At 38.0% G+C, this 19,921-nt stretch overlaps 4 protein-coding genes across 4 annotated transcripts; 3 read left to right on the top strand and 1 right to left on the bottom strand.

The window, feature by feature from the left end:
* LOC18780452 (3-hydroxybutyryl-CoA dehydrogenase) lies at positions 653-4,164 on the bottom strand. Its single transcript, XM_007211638.2, has 4 exons — positions 3,716-4,164; positions 1,718-1,939; positions 1,415-1,527; positions 653-1,252 (listed from the first exon to the last, which is right to left on the bottom strand). Exons 1-4 carry the CDS (start codon positions 3,908-3,910, stop codon positions 883-885), a joined length of 900 nt encoding a protein of 299 aa, XP_007211700.1. The 5' UTR covers positions 3,911-4,164; the 3' UTR covers positions 653-882.
* On the top strand, positions 6,804-11,582 carry LOC18779076 (phytosulfokine receptor 2). The gene is made up of 3 exons (XM_007213648.2): positions 6,804-6,967; positions 7,072-7,287; positions 7,413-11,582. The coding sequence occupies exon 3, from the start codon at positions 7,974-7,976 to the stop codon at positions 11,130-11,132; it is 3,159 nt and encodes a 1,052-aa protein (XP_007213710.1). The 5' UTR covers positions 6,804-6,967; positions 7,072-7,287; positions 7,413-7,973; the 3' UTR covers positions 11,133-11,582.
* Positions 14,095-15,124, top strand: LOC109949012. The gene is made up of 2 exons (XM_020563202.1): positions 14,095-14,242; positions 14,587-15,124. Exons 1-2 carry the CDS (start codon positions 14,111-14,113, stop codon positions 14,881-14,883), a joined length of 429 nt encoding a protein of 142 aa, XP_020418791.1. The 5' UTR covers positions 14,095-14,110; the 3' UTR covers positions 14,884-15,124.
* On the top strand, positions 17,971-19,514 carry LOC18778559 (squamosa promoter-binding-like protein 3). The gene is made up of 2 exons (XM_007213427.2): positions 17,971-18,670; positions 19,023-19,514. The coding sequence occupies exons 1-2, from the start codon at positions 18,336-18,338 to the stop codon at positions 19,174-19,176; spliced, it is 489 nt and encodes a 162-aa protein (XP_007213489.1). The 5' UTR covers positions 17,971-18,335; the 3' UTR covers positions 19,177-19,514.

The following is a 19,921-nucleotide window of genomic DNA, read 5'->3' as shown; positions in this document are numbered from 1 at the left end:
GAAATTATTAGCCTCCTCCTTTCCTTAATTTCAAAAGAAAGAAAAAAACAAATTTTGTGAAATCATGACTTTGGCTGCTAAATGAACCTTAAAAAATTAGGATTATACTGCTGCATCAAATAGATGATACATTTCAATGATGGAATGATGAAGACACTTTACGTAAAGAGTGGGTATAAATTTCATTGCAGGGATGAAAAACAAGATAAACAAAAAGTGTAATTGTTACTCTAATCACCATTAAGAGGAATGATGATGTTTGATAAACAAATAAACTATTTTTGTGTTTGACAATAGCTCTCTTTTTGCTCCACCTCTTCCGGGTAAAGTTGAGTTGAGGGAGCCATGCCATGTGAGTGCCAATCAACAACTTGTGGAATCAATGTATTCTCTCGATTGAGTTGTAACTATCACCGCCCTATGTCTGCAGCCACTCTGGTTTCCAGAGCCCAAAAAGTCACCGATTCCTTTGTAGCTTTAAATACCATGGATGGAGAAAAATGCCTCAAATCAAAGGTGTGGTTACAGAAACTTACAGCAACAATGTATAGTCGGATTTACTATATTTTACAGTGAAATGTGTAGTTAAATGGAGTGCATATTTAACCTGGCATTGCCTCCACCATGAAAATAATTAAAATGAACAAGGGGGAAATGCAATAATCTGGGGTAATTATGTTATTAAAAGAAAAAAAGTAATACAATCCACAACCAGTGTACATGCCTATGAAGATCCCCTTTACAACTCGGAACCTTCAGGCTTTATATTTGGCAGTTCAAGATTGAAATGCCCCTTTAGAAATGTGTTGCACGATTATTTCAAGTCAACCACAATGTACCATATAGACAATGGCTATTAGATATTCCGGAAACGCCCAGAGTTCAAAGTTTGGATGAGGGTTTTACTGATCCAAGCATTTGACGGTAGTCGTATACCCCAATACCTCGTTTTCTTCCAAGACGACCTGCATCAACATACTGTACAAGGATGGGGCAGGGAGCATATTTATTGTCCCCAAGGCCAGCATGAAGAACTTTCAGAATGGACACACAGACATCCAATCCAATAAAATCTGCAAGCTCTAGAGGACCCATTGGATGATTTGTTCCCAGTCTCATTCCTGCATCAATGTCTTCCTTTGTTGCCACACCTGTGTAAAGTGCAAAAAATGCCTCATTAATCATTGGCATTAAGATCCTGTTTACAACAAAGCCCGCATAATCCCTCGAGCATATTACTGTCTTGCCAAACCTGCCAATTCAACAGTCCACAGTTAAAAAGATGGCAGGGAATTTATTTGGCTATATGAGTAGGAAATGTAACTTAATCAGAAATATGCATGGTAAATTGCCAAGGGGAACAAAAGGAAAATTTTCCTTTTTTCATGGAATTCAAGGTATCCAAGTCAAAAACCTTTCTGCCAAGGCTTTTGTGGCATCAAATGTCTCATCTGATGTGTCTGCTCCTCGCACAATCTCAACAAGTTTCATTATAGGAGGAGGATTCATAAAATGCATGCCAATCACCTGGAGATCACAATATTGATTTTGACACAATCAGATTTCTAACGTCACATATTTTCATAGATAGTTAATCAGCACAAGATTTATTTATTTTCAAATATTAAAAAAAAAATTATATATTGTTCTCAGTTCTAACAGTATCATCATAAGCATAATCTCAGGATAAAAAGAAGAAGCATATTCTGAGCATAACCTGGTGTGGTCTGCTAGTTGCTGATGCCAGGCGAGTAATGGAGATGGAACTTGTATTAGATGCCAGTATGGCCGAACTTTTTGTGATCTTATCCAGCTCAAGAAATAACTTTTTCTTCACATCTTCAGATTCCACAATAGCTTCGATAATTATATCTGCCGAAGAAAGCTTTTCCAAGTTTGAGGTAAACCATAGACGTTCCAAAGCATCTTTACCTACAGCCTGTTAAAAAGAAATGGAATGATTTGTTAAACTTCCCACCCTTACAGTGAAACAAGCTCTCGTTTATATAATGCACATATGACAGATCTCAAATCACAGAGGAAACATTTCTTTTTTGTTAGTGGTTTTTTACTCTGAATTCAGGTATGCCAAGAGCTCATCATTGTAGCTTAACTGCAAAACTATTCAGTTAGTGTCATCCCTGTCTCAAAGATAAATGCTAAGATATCCCTTTTAAGCAGGATGTAGTGAAGTGTTAAAATTGAATACGGTTTATTTCCTAGGAAAAACCATTTTTTCACAGCAAAGCCTTCAAATGCAATTCCTCCGCAGGATTCCATTCAGCTTGAAATTGTTCTTTATTTAAATCTAGATATAAACACACACATGGTTCCAATTCCCGATACTGTCATAGAACACAAACACAAAGATAGAACCAGATGAGTTGGCTGAAGCCAACATTTTAGGTGTCTAACACTATCCAGTTAGGTACCCTTTATAATTCAAAAATATAACAGCATTAATCAACTGATGCTTGAGAGTACCCCATGAGAACAATTAGTGAAGAGTCATCAGGACAAAAGTAGCACCAACAAGTTCTTAAGAACTGAACCCCAAAGCTCTCTCTCCTGTGTGATCTGTGCATGCAAGCCCTAATTTTGTGGGTGTGCGGGAGTGTGAACATGTTTATGGTTTCCTTTCATTCTATACATATGATCAAGGTAGCACTGATTGTAACTATATAGTTCTTCAACAATAACTAAATAAGGCTGTCATAAAACAAAAGCTTAGGAACAGCTTGAATTCCACTGCTAATAAGCTAATTCAGTATTCTCCAAATTTACATAAAACAAATGCTGATTTACTTGAAGAAGACACCATCTTCAATTGGGAAATGAGCGATAAGGAACTAAAGGAGCATATTACAAACTTTACTTTCATCGAAAAGGGTAAAATGCGAGACTTTGAAACGGTGATGATCAACAAGGTTAATTCGTAGCTGGAAATGGCTTAGACTACCGGAAGCTCAGATGAAGACAATGCCCATCAAACTCAAACAATCTAATCAAGTAGAGCTCCAGTTAGAACTCTGTAAAGTGGATATATATCCAGACAGAGCAAAATGAAAAACCTGACTCTCAGGTTAGTGAAGCTCAAGTTGTTTTGCACCCTTATCAAACAAAATCCTCTTGGCTGTGTACATATATACCTCCACTAGTATTTTCACCGGTTCGGTTAATTTTCAACCAGAGCTTTTGAGGTTTGCCTGCAACACATGTTTGCACTTACCGCTTATGGGTACGTGGACCCCTGCCGTAAAGTAATCTTCTCATAACTTAAAGATATTTATAATTCTCACCACACATAACTCATAGCCAAAGAACACCGAGACACAGTTATGCAACGCATACAATTATAGAAAAAAAGTGTACATCGAGCCTCCGCCTAAACAAGTATATGGTACTCACGACATCGACTCATCAGGGCATATCCTACTCCGCCTAACCCTGTAGCTCAGCCCATCATGTAAGGAAGCATATAAAGAATAAAACTCACACCACCAACAACTAGTTTTGAAAATCACTAAGTTCACTTGCAAATAAAAAACTAAACTTTACCCACCAGGGCCGCCACAACCCTGTAGCTCAAACTTAACTGATTTTCCAATTTGTCAACAAATTCAACATCAACATCATGTGGCAAAATTCTCTCTCCTTTTCATTTCTTATTCTTCCACTTTCTTTGTAACTTCAAAGTAAAGAGAGAGTTCCCAACCTGACTGAGTTGTCCCTTGGAAACCAGACGCTGGATGGAGCTAGAGATGGACTTGGTGGCTCTGGAGAGAGCGTCTTGGTCGGTGTCTAGGACCCAAACGTCGAAGCCATGCGTTGCGGCGAGTTGGGCTATTCCAGAGCCCATTTGGCCGCTACCCACGACCCCAATTGTCTTGAAAATCTTCATCTCCGCCATTCATTCACCGATGAGAGCAGCAATGTCATTGCAGAGCAAATGGGTTCACCAGGGACAAGTGGATAGGCCTTCGGGGTGGCACTTTTGATCTGGTCAGATCAAGCTAATCGGATTCGGATTCTTTACATAATTCGGGTCAAGTTTAACCACTTAGGGCTAACTCACAAGCTTAACCCAAGTGGTAATTGGTTGGGTTTCGGGGCACATTTGGGCCTGGGCTGTTTTACCCAATCTTTTTTCTTCACTAGGTTTGGAAGGGAAGGGGAGGTTTAATTGGGGTTCGAAATGAGACCACTTACCACCGAACAAAAGACATGTAACATATTTGCAACTTTCTTGCTTCATTTTACTTTTCAGTTTTTTACAACTATGTATAATTCCTCAAGAAAATATAATGAATAAGGAATTGTAACTCAAGCGGTTAAAAGTGTTTACTTGTACATTTGTTATTAATTCACGTGTTATAACAATTTTTTTTGTGGCCAAAGTTAGGAAGAGGGAGAGAGTGTTTTCTCACGCACACTACTAAGGTCTCATGGCGGTTCGAACCTAACACCATTGGTCTGCAAGTCAATGTCATTTTCCATTGTGCTTATAAAATTGGAAAATAGAAAGTTTTACTTTCATGACATGTTTACTTATAAAAATGAGTATTTGAATTACTCGAATTCATTCTTTCCCTGAGTTTACTAACACATGGGTATTAATCTCATGCATTTACTAACGCATAATTTACAAAAATCATGTGAGTCCTATGTTAAAATCTTAATCCATAATTATTTACCCTTAAAACTAGAAATCGGATCAACTAGTCCGATTCCAAATCCTTAAGTCCATTCCTAATAAATGTACAAGCCATAAGATATATAGTATCAACAAATACATAATCCGACCGGAAAACTACTCTCTTAACCGAACAACTCCAAATTTCTTTCCACATCCTATGAACAATTTTTTGCGGGCAACCTCTCCCTTTCTTTCCTTCTCGGGCATTTGATAATCCGTTGGTTTTTGCCAGAACTATTTCGTGATCTAGTCCTAGCACTTTGCGGTTGATAAAGAAAATCCAATTAACATTTAAAGTGTGGTAACTTTTTCTAAACCATTGCTTTGAGCGTTGTCAACGACCTAAAGGCAAAGCCCATCAATAAGCTATCAGTGATGTTTTTTTATCGTGGGAAATGTCATCAATTTAAGGATGAATCCCTTGATTTGTGTAAAGCTTTTCACTTGTCAGTTGTGAGGTTTAATCATGAAAGTTTACCAAAAGTTACTAGCACTGAAGGCAAAAAGAAATTGTAACCAGCCAAGATAACATAATGAGTTTTTAACCCATGTCAACTTTTTAAGCTCTAACTTTTACCGGTTGACTTTTGCTAAGGTTTTTTTTTTGGGTAATATTTTTCATCAAATTTCATCTTGTAATTTTAAGCAAACTTGTTTTGATATTGTTTGTTATTGCCTAACAAGTACATGTTATGAATTTTTTTTATTTTATCTAATTTTATATCAACAATATTAAGAGAATAGGAATTATAGGACCTCAGATGCAGGAAACTGATCTTAACCACTTGAAATACAAATCGTTTATTGTTGCTCACACATCCTTAGATTGATAAGAGGAATGCTAGCAACCTTCTCTCTAACCTTCTCTTTTGGACCTTCTCCCTTCTCTTTATGACAAGTGTCATTTTTCTTACACTTAAAACAATGTCATTAATGCATAACACAATTTAGTTTTTATTTTCCAAGTTTACCCTTTTAAAATGTATTGGCTTTTATATTTCCTTCAATTTATTCAAATTTTGTTATAACTTCTTTAGCACATTGTTAAAAAATAAATAATTAAAAAAATAAGAAAAACGTCATATTTTTAAAAAAATAAAAATAAGGTTTGTTTCATGACATTGTTATCATCTTTATTTTGTTTTTAACAAAGCACCCCTAAGCGCCTCTTTGGAAAAATTAAAAATTAAAAAAAACTTCAGTTTTTATTTTCTTATTTAATTTTTAACAAGATGGTAAGAAAGCTATAAATAAATAAAAAATTAGCTTGTTATTAAAAAAAATTAATACATTTAATAAGGGTAAACTTGGAAAACAAAAACTAGTTTGTGTGATGCATTAATGACATTGATTTTAGTGTAAGGAAAGTAACACTTGTAATGAGAAGAAGGGAAAAGGTCCAAAAGAGAAGGTTAGAGAGAAAGTTGCTAGTACTCTCCGATTTATAATACACGAAACACCAAGCAAAACAAAAATTAAGATTTAAATAATAAGAAGAAAGAAAAGAAAAGGGAAGAGTTTATTTTGGGGTTTATTTTCGTTATTAAAAAAAAAAAGTTTTTGGTAAAAAGAAAAAGTAGAAAAAGTGTATGGGGTTGGGTGAATTCACGTGAGGGTAGGTTGAGTAGTTGACCCGAAAATCCGGTGGCTGAAGAAAAAACCTTCCCCTATTTTGGATCCAACGGCTGTCTATAACCTAAACCCGTGACGTCCGCCTACCGCCGCTCGATCCACCGCAAAGCATCTATTGTTGTTCACTTTGACTCTCCACTCAACTATTTTCATTCACCAGCCGCGCGGGCACAACACGTGTAGGCCACGCCCACACATCCTTTTGCACTTCTTTGACATATGAAGTGTATAAACTAGTAACTACTTCCACGCGCGACATGAAAGCGTGAAGCTAAGAGTATACTATCCTCGTTAGACCGCACTAAACATCGTCCTAACCTCATCAAACCGGGGCCTACCATAAACACAAAATAATTTCAATAATTTGACTTGTTTTTACAATTTTGATTTTCTGCAGAGAGAGAAGAGAAAGGAGACAATTGTAGGTATTGGGTATTGACAAAGAGTGTGACTTTTGCAGACTGAAATAAAATCCAAGAGAAAATTTGAGCAAAAAGTCAGCTCCTTGAGTGCCGAGTTCAAATCAAAATCAAAATCAAAATCAACCCACTAAAATAACCCCCAACCTCTCGCCTCTCATCAGTGTGTTTGCCCAATAAAATAAAGATTCTCAAGAAAGAGAAAGAAGTTTCCTTTTCTGTACTGCACTACACTACTGTGTCTTTGATTTGATATATCTGTCTGCTTTTTTCTTCTTCTTTTTTATATTCTATCTCATTTGTTTTTTGGCTTTGAAAATTCAGGGAGAGAGAGACGTCTGGTTTTGAAATTGGAGAACACCCAAATGTGGAAAAGGTGGTCACTGTTCACTCACTCCCTCGGTGTTTGATGTTAGGTACAAAAAAGGGGGGGACTCTGCTGTGTTGGGTTACTTTACTGCCAAGTGATGGCAATGCTTGTGAAACCCTGAAACCTTTTTCCATTTCACTGTGGGGCTCTGAGGGTTCATGGTTCTAGTGGTAGGCCTCAAAAGCTTCCTCCTTTTCTTATGCTTCTCTTGCTTGCTTTTTCATATGGTGTTTTGTGATGATTTCGGGATGTGGGTTTGAAATTTGTGCATTTGGGTGTTTCTCTTTTGGTGTAGAGGGAGGATGCTTGTTCAGCAAAATAGGGGGTTTGGTTGGGGTTGCTGATTTTTAGTCAAGGGTCTTGACTCTTGAGCTCATGTGGGGACTTGGAGGATCTTTCAACTGGTTTTGAAATACTGCTTCACTTTTTTTAAGCGGTCAGTGTTCATTGCTTCACTTGCAAGTTGTTTTTATGAGGTGCTTTGGGATGTGAGTATTTAAGCTCCTTCTTTTGTGTGTATTCTCTCTTTCTATAACGGGGCACTGTTTGAGCAAAATCTTCAGATTGAAGTAAGTTTCTGTGCTTCCATATTTGTGGTCTTGGGATCTCAATCTTCCAAGCGGGCATTGGTGACTGCATTTGTTTTACTCACTTGTAAATTTTGCTTCATTTGAAGTTGCAAGCTGGGTTTTAAAGTTAGGGGCTTTGGGGATTTGGGTGTAGAAGTTTCTTCATTTGAATTTCTTCCTTCTTCTTTTTTCTGAAAAGCAGTGCATGCCCAATAACATCTTGTTCAGCTGAGTTTTATGGGAGTGTTAGCCTTGCCTTGAGTTGGGGATCTGCTTTGGTTTCAGAAATGGTGACACTGGGGTTTATTCCAATGACATTCCTCAAATGTCTATTCTTGGCTTGCTATCTTGCTTCTTCTTTGGGTCTTAATTCCCCAATCCAATCCTGTGATCCAAATGATCTCCTTGCACTGAGAGAGTTTGCAGGAAACCTTACAAATGGGTCCATTATCACAGCATGGTACAAGACTTCAATTTGCTGCCAATGGGATGGTGTTGTCTGTGAGAATGTGAACAATGGGACAGTTGCTAGTAGAGTCACCCAGTTGATTCTTCCCAGCAGGAGTCTCAAAGGGTCGATTTCGCGCTCGTTGGGACGATTGGATCAGCTGAAGTTGCTTAATCTTTCTCTGAATCATCTTGAAGGTGGATTGCCTGCAGAGCTCTCAATCTTGAAGCACCTGGAAGTTCTTGACTTGAGCAATAACATGCTGTCAGGACCAGTTTCAGGTGCGCTTTCTGGTTTGAAGTCTATTAAAGTACTGAATATTTCAAGCAATTCAATCCAAGGCAATTTGTCTGAGCTAGGAGGATTCCCACATCTTGTGGTGTTTAACATAAGCAACAATTCATTCACTGGTCAGTTCAATCCTCAAATTTGTAGCTCTTCCATTGAAGCTCAAATTCTTGATATATCTTGCAACCGTCTCACGGGCAGTCTTGAAGGCTTAGACAATTGCAGCAGGTCTCTCCAACAGTTGCACTTGGACCACAATTCATTTGCAGGCCATCTACCTGAGTCTTTGTATTCATTTTCAGCTTTGGAGCAGCTTTCAGTCTCTGGGAACTCTCTTTCCGGCCCGATAAGCAAGGAACTGAGTAAGCTCTCTAGCCTCAAGTCCTTAGTCATTTTTGGAAACCAATTCTTTGGTGAACTTCCAAATGTGTTTGGGGACCTTAGACGACTGGAACTGTTAGTTGCACATTCAAATATGTTATCTGGGTCATTGCCTCCAACCTTGGCACTCTGCTCAAATCTTCGAGTTCTTGATCTTCGAAACAATTCTCTATCAGGTTCCATTGATCTGAATTTCACTGGTCTTCCTAATCTCTGCACACTGGATCTTGCTACTAATCGTTTTTCTGGCTTCCTTCCAAATTCACTGTCTTATTGTCGTGAGTTAAAAACTTTAAGCCTTGCCAGGAATGAATTCAGGGGCTCAATCCCTGAAGATTTTTCAAAACTCACATCCCTATTCTTTCTCTCATTGTCAAATAACAGTTTTGTGAACTTATCTGGGGCACTCTCTGTGCTGCAGCAGTGCAAAAATCTCACGACTCTTATTCTTACAAAAAATTTCCTTGGTGAGGAGATTCCAAAAAATGCAAGTGGGTTTGAAAGCTTAATGGTTTTAGCACTTGGGAATTGTGCTCTTAAAGGCCAAATTCCAGTTTGGTTATTGAGTTGCAGGAAGTTACAAGTACTTGATTTGTCATGGAATCAATTGGATGGCAGCATCCCTCCATGGATTGGTCAGATGGAGAACTTGTTTTATTTGGACTTTTCAAATAACTCTCTCACTGGAGAAATCCCGAAAAGTCTGACAGAGCTGAAAAGCTTCGTATCTACAAATTGCAGTCATTCAAATCTTATTGCATCTGCTGGCATCCCGCTGTTTGTTAAACGAAATAAGAGTGCTAGTGGCCTGCAATACAACCAGGCCTCAAATTTTCCTCCTTCAATATACTTGAGCAATAACAGAATAAACGGAACAATTTGGCCTGAAATCGGACGACTGAAGCAGCTCCATGCTTTGGATTGGAGCAGGAACAACATTACTGGGACCATCCCCAGCTCTATCTCAGAGATGGAGAACTTGGAAACATTGGATTTATCATTCAATGATCTACATGGTTCCATCCCTCCGTCGCTTAGCAAGCTCACATTCTTGTCTAAGTTTAGTGTGGCAAATAATCACTTGCATGGGGTAATTCCCAACGAAGGACAGTTCTTAAGCTTTCCGAGCTCAAGCTTTGAGGGTAATGCTGGACTTTGTGGGGGAATATATATCCCATGTGGTGATGTCAGTAATACAAGTCTCAAGCCTGTAATGCCATCTGGTTCAAACAACAGATTTCGTCGGAACAGCATCCTTTGTGTAACAATCAGCATAGTAGTTGGGATTGCATTGCTTCTTGCAGTTGGTCTACTTAAAATGTCTAGGAGGGGAGTAAAGGATCAAAATGATGATTTTGATGACGACCTCAGCAGGCCGCACAGGTTATCTGGAGCACTAGCATCTTCAAAATTGGTGCTTTTTCAGAATTCAGACTGTAAGGAGCTTACAGTAACAGACTTGTTAAAGTCTACAAACAATTTCAACCAAGCAAACATAATTGGTTGTGGTGGTTATGGTCTGGTTTACAAAGCCAACCTACCCAATGGCACAAAAGCTGCAATCAAAAGACTTTCTGGGGAATGTGGACAGATGGAACGTGAGTTTCAAGCTGAAGTGGAAGCCCTCTCAAGAGCTCAGCACAAGAACCTTGTTTCTCTTCAAGGTTATTGTCGGCATGGTAATGACAGGTTGTTAATTTACTCCTACATGGAGAATGGAAGTTTGGATTATTGGCTGCATGAAAGTGTTGATGGTGTTTCACTTCTGAAATGGGATGTAAGGCTCAAGATAGCTCAAGGTGCAGCTCGTGGATTAGCCTACTTGCATAAGGGCTGTCAGCCAAATATAGTGCATCGGGATATAAAAACGAGCAACATTCTTCTGGATGAAAAATTTGAAGCTCACCTGGCTGATTTTGGTCTTTCAAGGCTACTTCGTCCTTATGACACTCATGTTACAACAGATTTGGTGGGGACTTTGGGTTATATTCCTCCTGAATATAGTCAGACATTGACTGCAACCTGTAGGGGCGATGTTTACAGCTTTGGTGTTGTTCTTCTCGAACTTCTTACTGGTAGGAGGCCTGTAGAAGTTTGCAGAGGGAAAAACTGCAGAGATTTGGTATCATGGATGTTTCAAATGAAATCTGAGAAGAGAGAGGAGGAGATCATAGACTCATCAATTTGGAATAAGGATCATGAGAAGCAGCTTTTAGAAGTGCTTGGTGTGACCTGCAAATGCCTAGATCCCAATCCAAGGCAGAGACCATCTATTGAAGAAGTTGTCTCGTGGCTCGATGGTATTGGATTTGAGAGTGGAACACAATGAATATCCTTGCTGCATTTCATTTCATCCTATGGAACTGAACTGAGGTTCCCTTAGGATCCCAAAATGGAAAGGTATACCTGTAAAGCAACACTATTGCAAGTCTATGGTTGGTGCAGTCTCTTTGGTTTCTTATAGAAAACACTCCTTTGGTACTATATGCTCAAAGATGTAATATGCATACAAAGGCTGTGTTGGTCACTTCTACCTGAAGTAAGCATTTCAAAATTTGTAGAACTTCTGTCCTCTTTTCCTTCTTATATATTATTATTATTATAGGCAGTTTTGTGTTCTCTGGTGATGAAAGGCACATAGCAGTTGAAATGCTTTTTCTTTTCCTAGCATTTGTATCTAGTTTGCTTCATTGTAGACACATGACTTGAATACCTGAAATTATTTATATGTATATAATATTATAATGCATATGAATTGTTACTTATAAGTTATAACATATACAGTGACAGTGAGTTTCTAATATTTCATCCATAACTTTTTTGTTCATTATAATTCAACGCCTGTAAGAGCTTTTTAAATTCTTCTCTTATGAGCAGAACCCTCATTACTGATAAACGGGCTTTCTGGCTTTTAGCCAGAGAGGGGTCTCTGATTCTCTTGTACAAGTTGGGGGAGTCACCATCCCCCAAGAGAAAAGCTGATAACAATCACGATGGACATTCCACCTTTGTAACATCTTCAGAAAATAATTAAACAGAGATGTGTTCTTATTGGACATGCTTATTCAAAAGGATGGTGATTCCAAAAGCAAATTCTCTACTTCCCTGCCTTTGCATCTGAAATGGACTGTAGACATGCATGCGTTTGTTGCATAAAATGTCCACACATTCAAATTGCAAATGAGAACATTCTTGACTGAATAAGTAAAAATAGAGAACATTCTTGTTTGAATGTGTGATCTAAATTCACAACCTAGCAATATAAATCTCATGTTGGACCGACACGTTTGATAAGAGAACAATCTTTATGTATTTATGTAGGTTTATTTTAAGCATCATCTATAATTTTAAACACCATCTTTGTGGATTACTTGGGACAAGGAGACTAAAACATGTTTTTAGGCTTTGAGCTTCCAATCTTCTTTGTGTGCTGAAGCCTTTTGATGATGTAATCAAGTCTTTGTTTCCTCCCCTGCCAAAACAATGATTGGACTTCTCTTTAAATGGAACTTATGAAAGTTGATGGCATGGCTGCATCTTTTGCGGTGGACCACCAGGGTTTATATCTTAAGCTTTAAGATGTCTAAAGAAATCCTCCTCTTTTGACTCGCTTGGCTTTATTAAAGTGTCTAAGGTTATATGTCCACATGCTCTGTTACACTGAATCATTCTATAGTGAGGGCGTTATCTAAGGCCCTTAGATGAGGTCTTATTTCTTAATCATTGAATCAAACTAACCAATTTTATGCAATAATTAACCAATTTTATACAACAGTTAAGAGATAAAACACCTTAAGACCCTCACTATAGAACTTCTGCTGTTACACCTCCACCACCAACTTCCTACTCTGTCCACATAAAGGAAAAGAGAAGTGGGCTGATTTGGTTGGGCTCAAACCAGAATCAATCTTTTCAATTGGGTCTTATTTTGAGCCCACATTTCTCTGAGCCCAAATCTGACGTGTTTGATCACCAAAATGGGGGGTCCTTGTGTTTCCAAAACCTGTCCAAACCAAAGAAAGTAAGCAAAACATAGCAGCAACAATGTCCATAGCAAGAAGGGCAGTTGCCTCTAGAGGTTTGACCCAACCCTCTAGCGGATTCTCCAAGGTTTACTTCTCCACTGCCTATGAACGCGCTGAGGTATATTTTTTTTATTGTGTTGAGCTCCATATGGCTCCATACTCCTTAGTCGTATTCTTTAATTCTAAGCAACTATTGTCCATCAAATTTGAACTTCAAATTACTATTTCAATAAAGTAGAAAACAGTGTTATTAAACTAAATGATCATTCAGATTATGAATAAGATTTGTTCAAGTTTACTACGAGTAACGTGAAGGAAGTTGAGGTTCCACCTCAAAACTAATTGGCAATAGAAGGAGTAGTCCAATTTCTTATAAACTCAGGCTAAGTCCCTTAACTTTTCAATGTGAGACAAATATTCTCAACACGCTCCCGCACGTGTGGCGAAATTTCAAGCCTAACACGTGGATAACACATATTAGGTGTCGTGGGAGCACGTGTGGCCGTTGAACCCAACACGTGAAGCCTTGCTTTAATACCATGAAAAAAGTTGAGGTTCCACTCCAAAACTAATTGGCAATAGAGGAGTAGCCTAATTAAACAATTCCTCAACTTCCTTCATGTTATCAGAGCGGGTTGCTCACGTATGAAAGCCCAACGGCTATACGTGCTCCACGTCATCCAAAATGTATTGTCTACGTATTAGACTTGAAAATTCGACACATGTACAGAGACTTTTAAGAATGTGAAAGTAAAAAATCCCATATTGGAAAATTGAGAAATTTAATAAGAAGTTATAAAGAATCAAATTACTTCCTCATCGCCAATTGATTTTGAAATTATTGAACTTTCTTCATAACATTATTTTACTACATATCTAATATGTTATTTTGCCAGACAAATTGTATAATATTGTGGCATGTAGCTAACAAGATCATAATTAACAAAACAGATGAGTAAGAGTTAATGTGAGTAGCACAGAACTTTTTACTCTACTTTTGTCTGGCAGCAAGCTTCTGCCACTTATTAGAATGATCTGCAGCCCACAATCCGAAGAGGTGGATAGATTATGCACTGAATAAATGTTAAAGATATTTGAACAAGTGTCGAACACCTGCAACGCCACAATGAGTCATGATCCAAACATGCCCAAGACAACCAAAACACGTGTCCAAAATATGCCTACGTGTTGTTCACTGATATATGATCTCACCAGATATTGGGAAATAGAGTTGAATAGCTAGCTAGGAGAAGAAGCAGAGAGAATTTGAGAGTGCCCAATTATGGCAGCAACATTTTCTTTGACAAAGAGATCCCTTTTCAACATCTCAAAATCTTTGCCTGAAGAGCATCACTTTTGTTTTCGATCCTGCTTATCCAAGACCTGCTTCTCCACTTCTTTTGAACGTGCCCAAGTATATATTTCTACCCTTTTCCTTTTTCCTTTTTCCTTTGTCCTTTGTCCTTTGTCCTTTGTCATTTGTCCTTTCTCTCTCCTTTTTTCTTCTTTTGCATCTTAATCTACCAAGTACTATTGGATATGTGCTACCTTTATTTATATGTTTAGCATATTCTTTACACGTATACATATTATTTATGAACAACATTATTTGCATCATATTTATTAAATTATTTATCGGTCACTTCTTTCTTTCTCACGTGAACTTCGTATTAAAAAAATGATCATCATCGAATATAATGCAATTGCTAGAGGTGGTACAAATACGCGTGACTTATTATTTATTGTATGAAATATTAGGACCCAAGAAATAGGCCACCGACAGAGGCAAGCAGGGATGAAGGCGGAGGAAGAGATGAAGGAGACACCAGGATTGATAACATGAGTGGTGTAACAGGATATGTAGGAGACACAGCAAGACAAGGCACGGCAAAAGCAGAAGAGGTGGCAGAGGACCTGGTTGACATGGCAAAGGAGAGGACGGATTTTGCATGGGACTCTACCAAGAACAAGACCCAAAAAGTTGGGGACACATTGGTTGCTGAGGCTAATGAGAACGTCATTGATACAACTGAGTACAGAAATATGGAGGACTGAGTAAGTTCGCAGATCGTGATGAACATATTCATAAAGAGATCTGAAGGGTTGTAAAATATGTGGCTAAGGCTTCATCTGGAAATGGAGGCTCTTGCATTAAGCTTGGAAATGTAATATTCGACTTTACTACCAGGTTTTTTTTTTTTGGTGGTTTTACTTCCAAACTTTGTTGGCAATGTGAAACTTCCCCACAAGATCAAGGGGAAGTTGTATATCGAATCTTTTCCTTAAAAAAAAAAAAAAAAAAAATTCTTGAAGTATAGAGGTGGTCATGACTTGTAACTTTGCATGCTATTACAAGCTCACATGAATGTGTGTCTAAACAATAATACTATTTAGACCATATTTATCGACTATATTGTTGATCGTCTCTTTAATAGAGATGGGTTTCATCAGTGTATGTGAGATCTAATTCACCTGTATTAGAGAAGTGGTCAACAATGTGGTCGAATTGCGTAGAGTAGGTTTCTCTTTCGAATAAATATCGGTGCACCAATTTTCATACTTGTTATTGTTGTAAAAATTCTAATGAAAACTACAGGAAGGGAGGGGGTCAAAGTTCTGTGTGTTGTAAGTTATAAAATATCAATCAAATTGAAGAGAGACATAAAACACAAGTGCCTAACAGTATAGAAGGTGCTTTTGTTGTCGGATTTGCACGTGTAATATATTCAGAGTAACGTTGTTGTGGGTATCGAATGCTCAGTCTATTTCCTTGGCCATTAATGGATCTAAAAAGTTTGAGGATCGAGGAATTAAAGATGATGAAAAAAGAGGAGGGGATAAGAAAAGCAGCTTCAAGAAGGAAACCTAGCCAAATGCTTCAATTTGTAGTGTGGAGAATAACATGCATGAATACGATGTGGTTTACATGTCGGGCCAAAAAACCTTGGGTTGGGACCAAATAATTCAAGATTGGTTGACCCTCTTTTTCCTCAACCCTCCTTTCGTTTACAAAGGGGGAAAGAAAAGGCCTCCTTTCCAGCCTGAAAACTTTTCAAACCTGTTGTGTATTCAAATTTTTATGTTTTGTTCTTATTCTTGCACTAGTTACTTTCCTCTTCTTCTTTGCTCATTATAGTTTCTCGAGAGATTAATTAGGAGTGAGATTGGACTAATAATTTTGTGTAGTCCTACATGTTTGATTCATTCTCAATATTTATTTTCTTTCCATCATTAAAATCAACCACTCAATCCAAAATCAATCGGATCAGATCAAATCGGATCCTAAGCTTTGATCATATTAAATTGGATTAAAGAAAATAGATTGAATTTGTGAATTGGCTAAATTTTATTGGTTTTGAACATATGAAAACCCCAAGTTCTAAAAGTTCAACGTCTTGATTTCAAGGCTCGAAATCTGATTTCAAGCTCGATGTCTACTTCATCTTTGAGTATGAGAGGTGGCATGGCTTAGGGATTCAGTGCAATCCAAATCCAAGCTTGTGGTATTATTATTAGCAACACACGAAAGCATTGTTTAGTTAAATAACTCTTAGTTTAATGATATTTCTCTTCCTGATGTTAATGTTGAAAGATGACTTCAAATCTACCACACCCAATTGATCCAAAATTAACCAACCTATCCAATCTAGTCTAGTCCAGGTTAGTTCAATTTTTAAGTCTTATTTGTTTATTTAATTGCTGAAGAATGATGATTGATGATAAAGACCTTATATGCTTACGATAAGGAGAAAGACTTTCGTGAAACAAAGATAACACTATTTTGATATTTCGGGTCAACAACGCTATGACACACGTAATAACACTTTCACGTGACATAGTATTATTAGTTAATAATAACAAAATAGTACTGCTATCCCCGTTGCAACTAGCTTAGAAGTCCATGACAAAGAAAAGAATCCAGGGACAAAAGAGCATCGGGACCAACACCCAACTCAAAGCTGAGAGAGATGGGCACAATATTGTGGCGAAAATAACTTGTTGTGACACATCACACATGGATTCGCATTATGACTAGCTAAAAAAATAGATAGGCGACGCGGAAGCCAGTGAGCTGAATGTTTGATAAAGCTGAGGACCACAATGGTGATGCCCTAATCATGGCAAGCGACTACGTACGAAAAGGACCCTATTGATCTTAGCCTAAGCTTAACCATGTTAAGCTTTTAGACAAGGATATGTGATTTAGGTCCTAGTTTCAATTTGAAGTATTAACAGTGCTATAATTAATGGTAACACGAACATCACTAATTACATAGATCACATCTCTCACGGAAATATACGAAATCAAATTGTACAAGTATATCTTATTAAGTTTTACGAGAGATGCAATCAATAATGTATTCAATAATACGACAAACATTGTGCAAATTAAACGAGTGACAACAGCAATAATGCTGACATATATATATGGACACAATGCAAAAGAATCCCAAAAACATTATTGCATACCAGTTGGAAGTAGAAATTCCATTCACTTGTTGCTTTCTCTTTCACTTTTGTATTTTGTTTTGAACATCAAATTAGATTGAATCTTAGGTCCACCAAAGGTACATAAAACAAAACCGCATGACTTGTTAAACGCTTGCATCAACAATCGAGTACTTCGTCTCATACTATAACCATGTGAACATAAGGTGCAAGGGTCATATCACGTTTGATTTTTCTTGCTAAAATCTGCCTCTTTATGTACCTGTGCCCCTTCATACCCGTGAGCTTGTACCACCAACATAACATATGCCATGAGCTATTGCCTCCACATTATATATAATCTACGACATAATGCATGACCAAATGATTTCTTTTTTACTGTGGATACATGCTGTAAATTCTCATCCAACAGAGACATAGGGTAAAAAGTAGAAACTGGTGGCAGACAAAGCATTCACCACAGATTAAAGATGCACTGATGTGTGCTCAGTTTTGTACTGCATATCAATATTTACTCAGCCTCCAGTACGTGAAATTTAATTATGAAGCATCATGCATTGCTGTTTTGCTTCTTTAATGTTCACTTGGGAATGAATTTGCCCTCTCAATTAAGCAATCTGAACGACCCTACAGGCAACAGGCTCCTGCTATACTATTTCAAGCATCTTTCTGCATTATTTGCAATAGCTCAGCTAAGCTTGTGGTCATGAAGCTCTAACTGATCTTAGGTCTCACTGAGACAAATTAGGCTCAGAACTTATCCATGTTTGAGACAAATGGGAACCCCAAACTCAGCTTTTCAACTCTTTCTTTTTCACTATTGCATTCAAAATTTCCAATTTCCACCACCTTATATGATATTGACACGCCCGGTACCAAAAAAAAAAAAAGGAGTTTGTGTTTGTGGTCCTGCTCCACTTTTTTCACCTATTCCTTACACTTTCTTCACCTTCATAACTCCAAGCTCCTCCTCTTCTTAATAATTCTCATAAACCATTCTGCATTTCCACCACAACCCTCCTTGTAATTTGTGGCATCTTCCTCATTATTAGTCACCAATGGAGGCTAAGAGCTTTGAAGGAAGGCAAAGTTGGAAAGAGAAGGTGAACAAGGATGTTGTTGATGAAGTGGAGGATGACTCGGAGGAAGAGGAGTCTGGTGGTGGTTTGATGCTGAGATTTGAAGAGAATGAGAAGCAGAAGAAAGCTGGAAGAAGAGGATCTGGTGGTGGAGGTGGAGTGTCTCCACCATGTTGTCAAGCAGAGAGGTGTGGTGCTGATTTTGTTGAGGCCAAGAGGTACTACCGCCGCCATAAGGTCTGTGAGTTTCATTCAAAGGCGCCCGTTGTCATGGTTTCCGGCCTTCGACAGCGTTTCTGTCAGCAATGCAGCAGGTCTTGCATCCCATTTCCTCTTCTTTTTTTTTCCGTTTTTCTCTTGTTTCCCCTGCATTGCTTCTGCTTCTGTATGGTTTAGCAGTGGTTTATAAAATGGTGATCTCTGTTAAAATTGGGTTGCTTTAACTAATATTTCATGGAGAAACTTGATATAGTAGTTTCCATTACTATACACGGAATTATTTTCCCTTGCAGATCATGATGTCACTCAAAACATGGGTTTAATGAGTGTGCCAGTCATGCATTTTTTTTCCCTTTGCTTGTAGACCCTTAATTAATTCTCTCCCTTAAGTGTTACTTGTGCATTACCATGTTTTAGAACTTGTCATTGTGTGGCTGCACTGCACAGGTTCCATGAGCTAACCGAGTTCGACGAAGCAAAGAGGAGCTGTCGCCGGCGTTTGGCCGGCCACAATGAGCGGCGCCGCAAGAGCTCTGGTGAACCTTATGGAGAAGGCTCAAGCCGAAGAGGGGTTGCTTCCAAGCAATTCCAGATCAGATAATGGCATATTGATCTTGTCTGCTCTCTGCATGCTCCCTCTCTTCTGTCATCCATGGCTTTTTGCAAACTCTATGTTTGTTCCTATGCTTATCATTGAGAATAATAATTATATCATTCGAGGGAAGTACTATGTATCTGTCAACCTAACTACAACCTTAAGTTGGTCTGCGGTATGCTTTGTTTGTAGGCCATTACATGTGGACGATGTAAGCTTTTAAAGCTAATGTATTGTGAGAGTGTTTAGTCTAGCCTCTTGGTTTGTATACGCGTGTGTTTGGGATGGTAAAGCACTTATGCTCATAAGCGTTTTTTATTAAAAGTCCGTGAGTTCTTTTATAATCTTTTAACTTTTTTGCTATTTTCTGTTATAAAATTTTTAGTAATTCTAAAAGCACTATCAAACGAGTCCTAAGACAATTACTAAATCGTTGAATGAAAATCTAAAAAGTATTAATATGGCGAAGACTTGGAGCTGCTATGACAATAAATAAGATGCTGAAAATGACTGGTTGGCTTGTGTTGTGTCTGCAATCTACTCCTTCATAAATATATATTGACTTCCATTTGGATATCACAACCACTAAGACTAAGGTATGCTTCGTGCTTGACATACCGAGTGACCTATGGGATGTCTTATTGAAGATATTTTCCATACCAAACGACAACTTAGCTTTCGTTCCATATATTTTTCCCTTGCTAGTTGCTAAGCGTCACCTTCCTTAGCTGCCTTTTTGTCTGCAAAAGCT

Source organism: Prunus persica, chromosome G4, assembly GCF_000346465.2.
Source record: "Prunus persica cultivar Lovell chromosome G4, Prunus_persica_NCBIv2, whole genome shotgun sequence".
Taxonomy (NCBI): Eukaryota; Viridiplantae; Streptophyta; class Magnoliopsida; order Rosales; family Rosaceae; genus Prunus; species Prunus persica.
This window is presented reverse-complemented; position numbering and strand designations above follow the sequence as displayed.

Bases quoted from the DNA above. Each gene is read 5' to 3' on its own strand.
- LOC18780452 (XM_007211638.2), bottom strand. From the start codon at position 3,910: ATGGCGGAGATGAAGATTTTCAAGACAATTGGGGTCGTGGGTAGCGGC. The intron at 1,940-3,715 runs GTTGGGAACTCT...TCTTTTTAACAG, and splicing joins CCAAGGGACAACTCAGTCAG to GCTGTAGGTAAAGATGCTTT. The intron at 1,253-1,414 runs GTTTTTGACTTG...TTGAATTGGCAG, and splicing joins ACAAAAGCCTTGGCAGAAAG to GTTTGGCAAGACAGTAATAT.
- LOC18779076 (XM_007213648.2), top strand. From the start codon at position 7,974: ATGGTGACACTGGGGTTTATTCCAATGACATTCCTCAAATGTCTATTC.
- LOC109949012 (XM_020563202.1), top strand. From the start codon at position 14,111: ATGGCAGCAACATTTTCTTTGACAAAGAGATCCCTTTTCAACATCTCA. The intron at 14,243-14,586 runs GTATATATTTCT...ATGAAATATTAG, and splicing joins CTTCTTTTGAACGTGCCCAA to GACCCAAGAAATAGGCCACC.
- LOC18778559 (XM_007213427.2), top strand. From the start codon at position 18,336: ATGGAGGCTAAGAGCTTTGAAGGAAGGCAAAGTTGGAAAGAGAAGGTG. The intron at 18,671-19,022 runs GTCTTGCATCCC...TGCACTGCACAG, and splicing joins TTCTGTCAGCAATGCAGCAG to GTTCCATGAGCTAACCGAGT.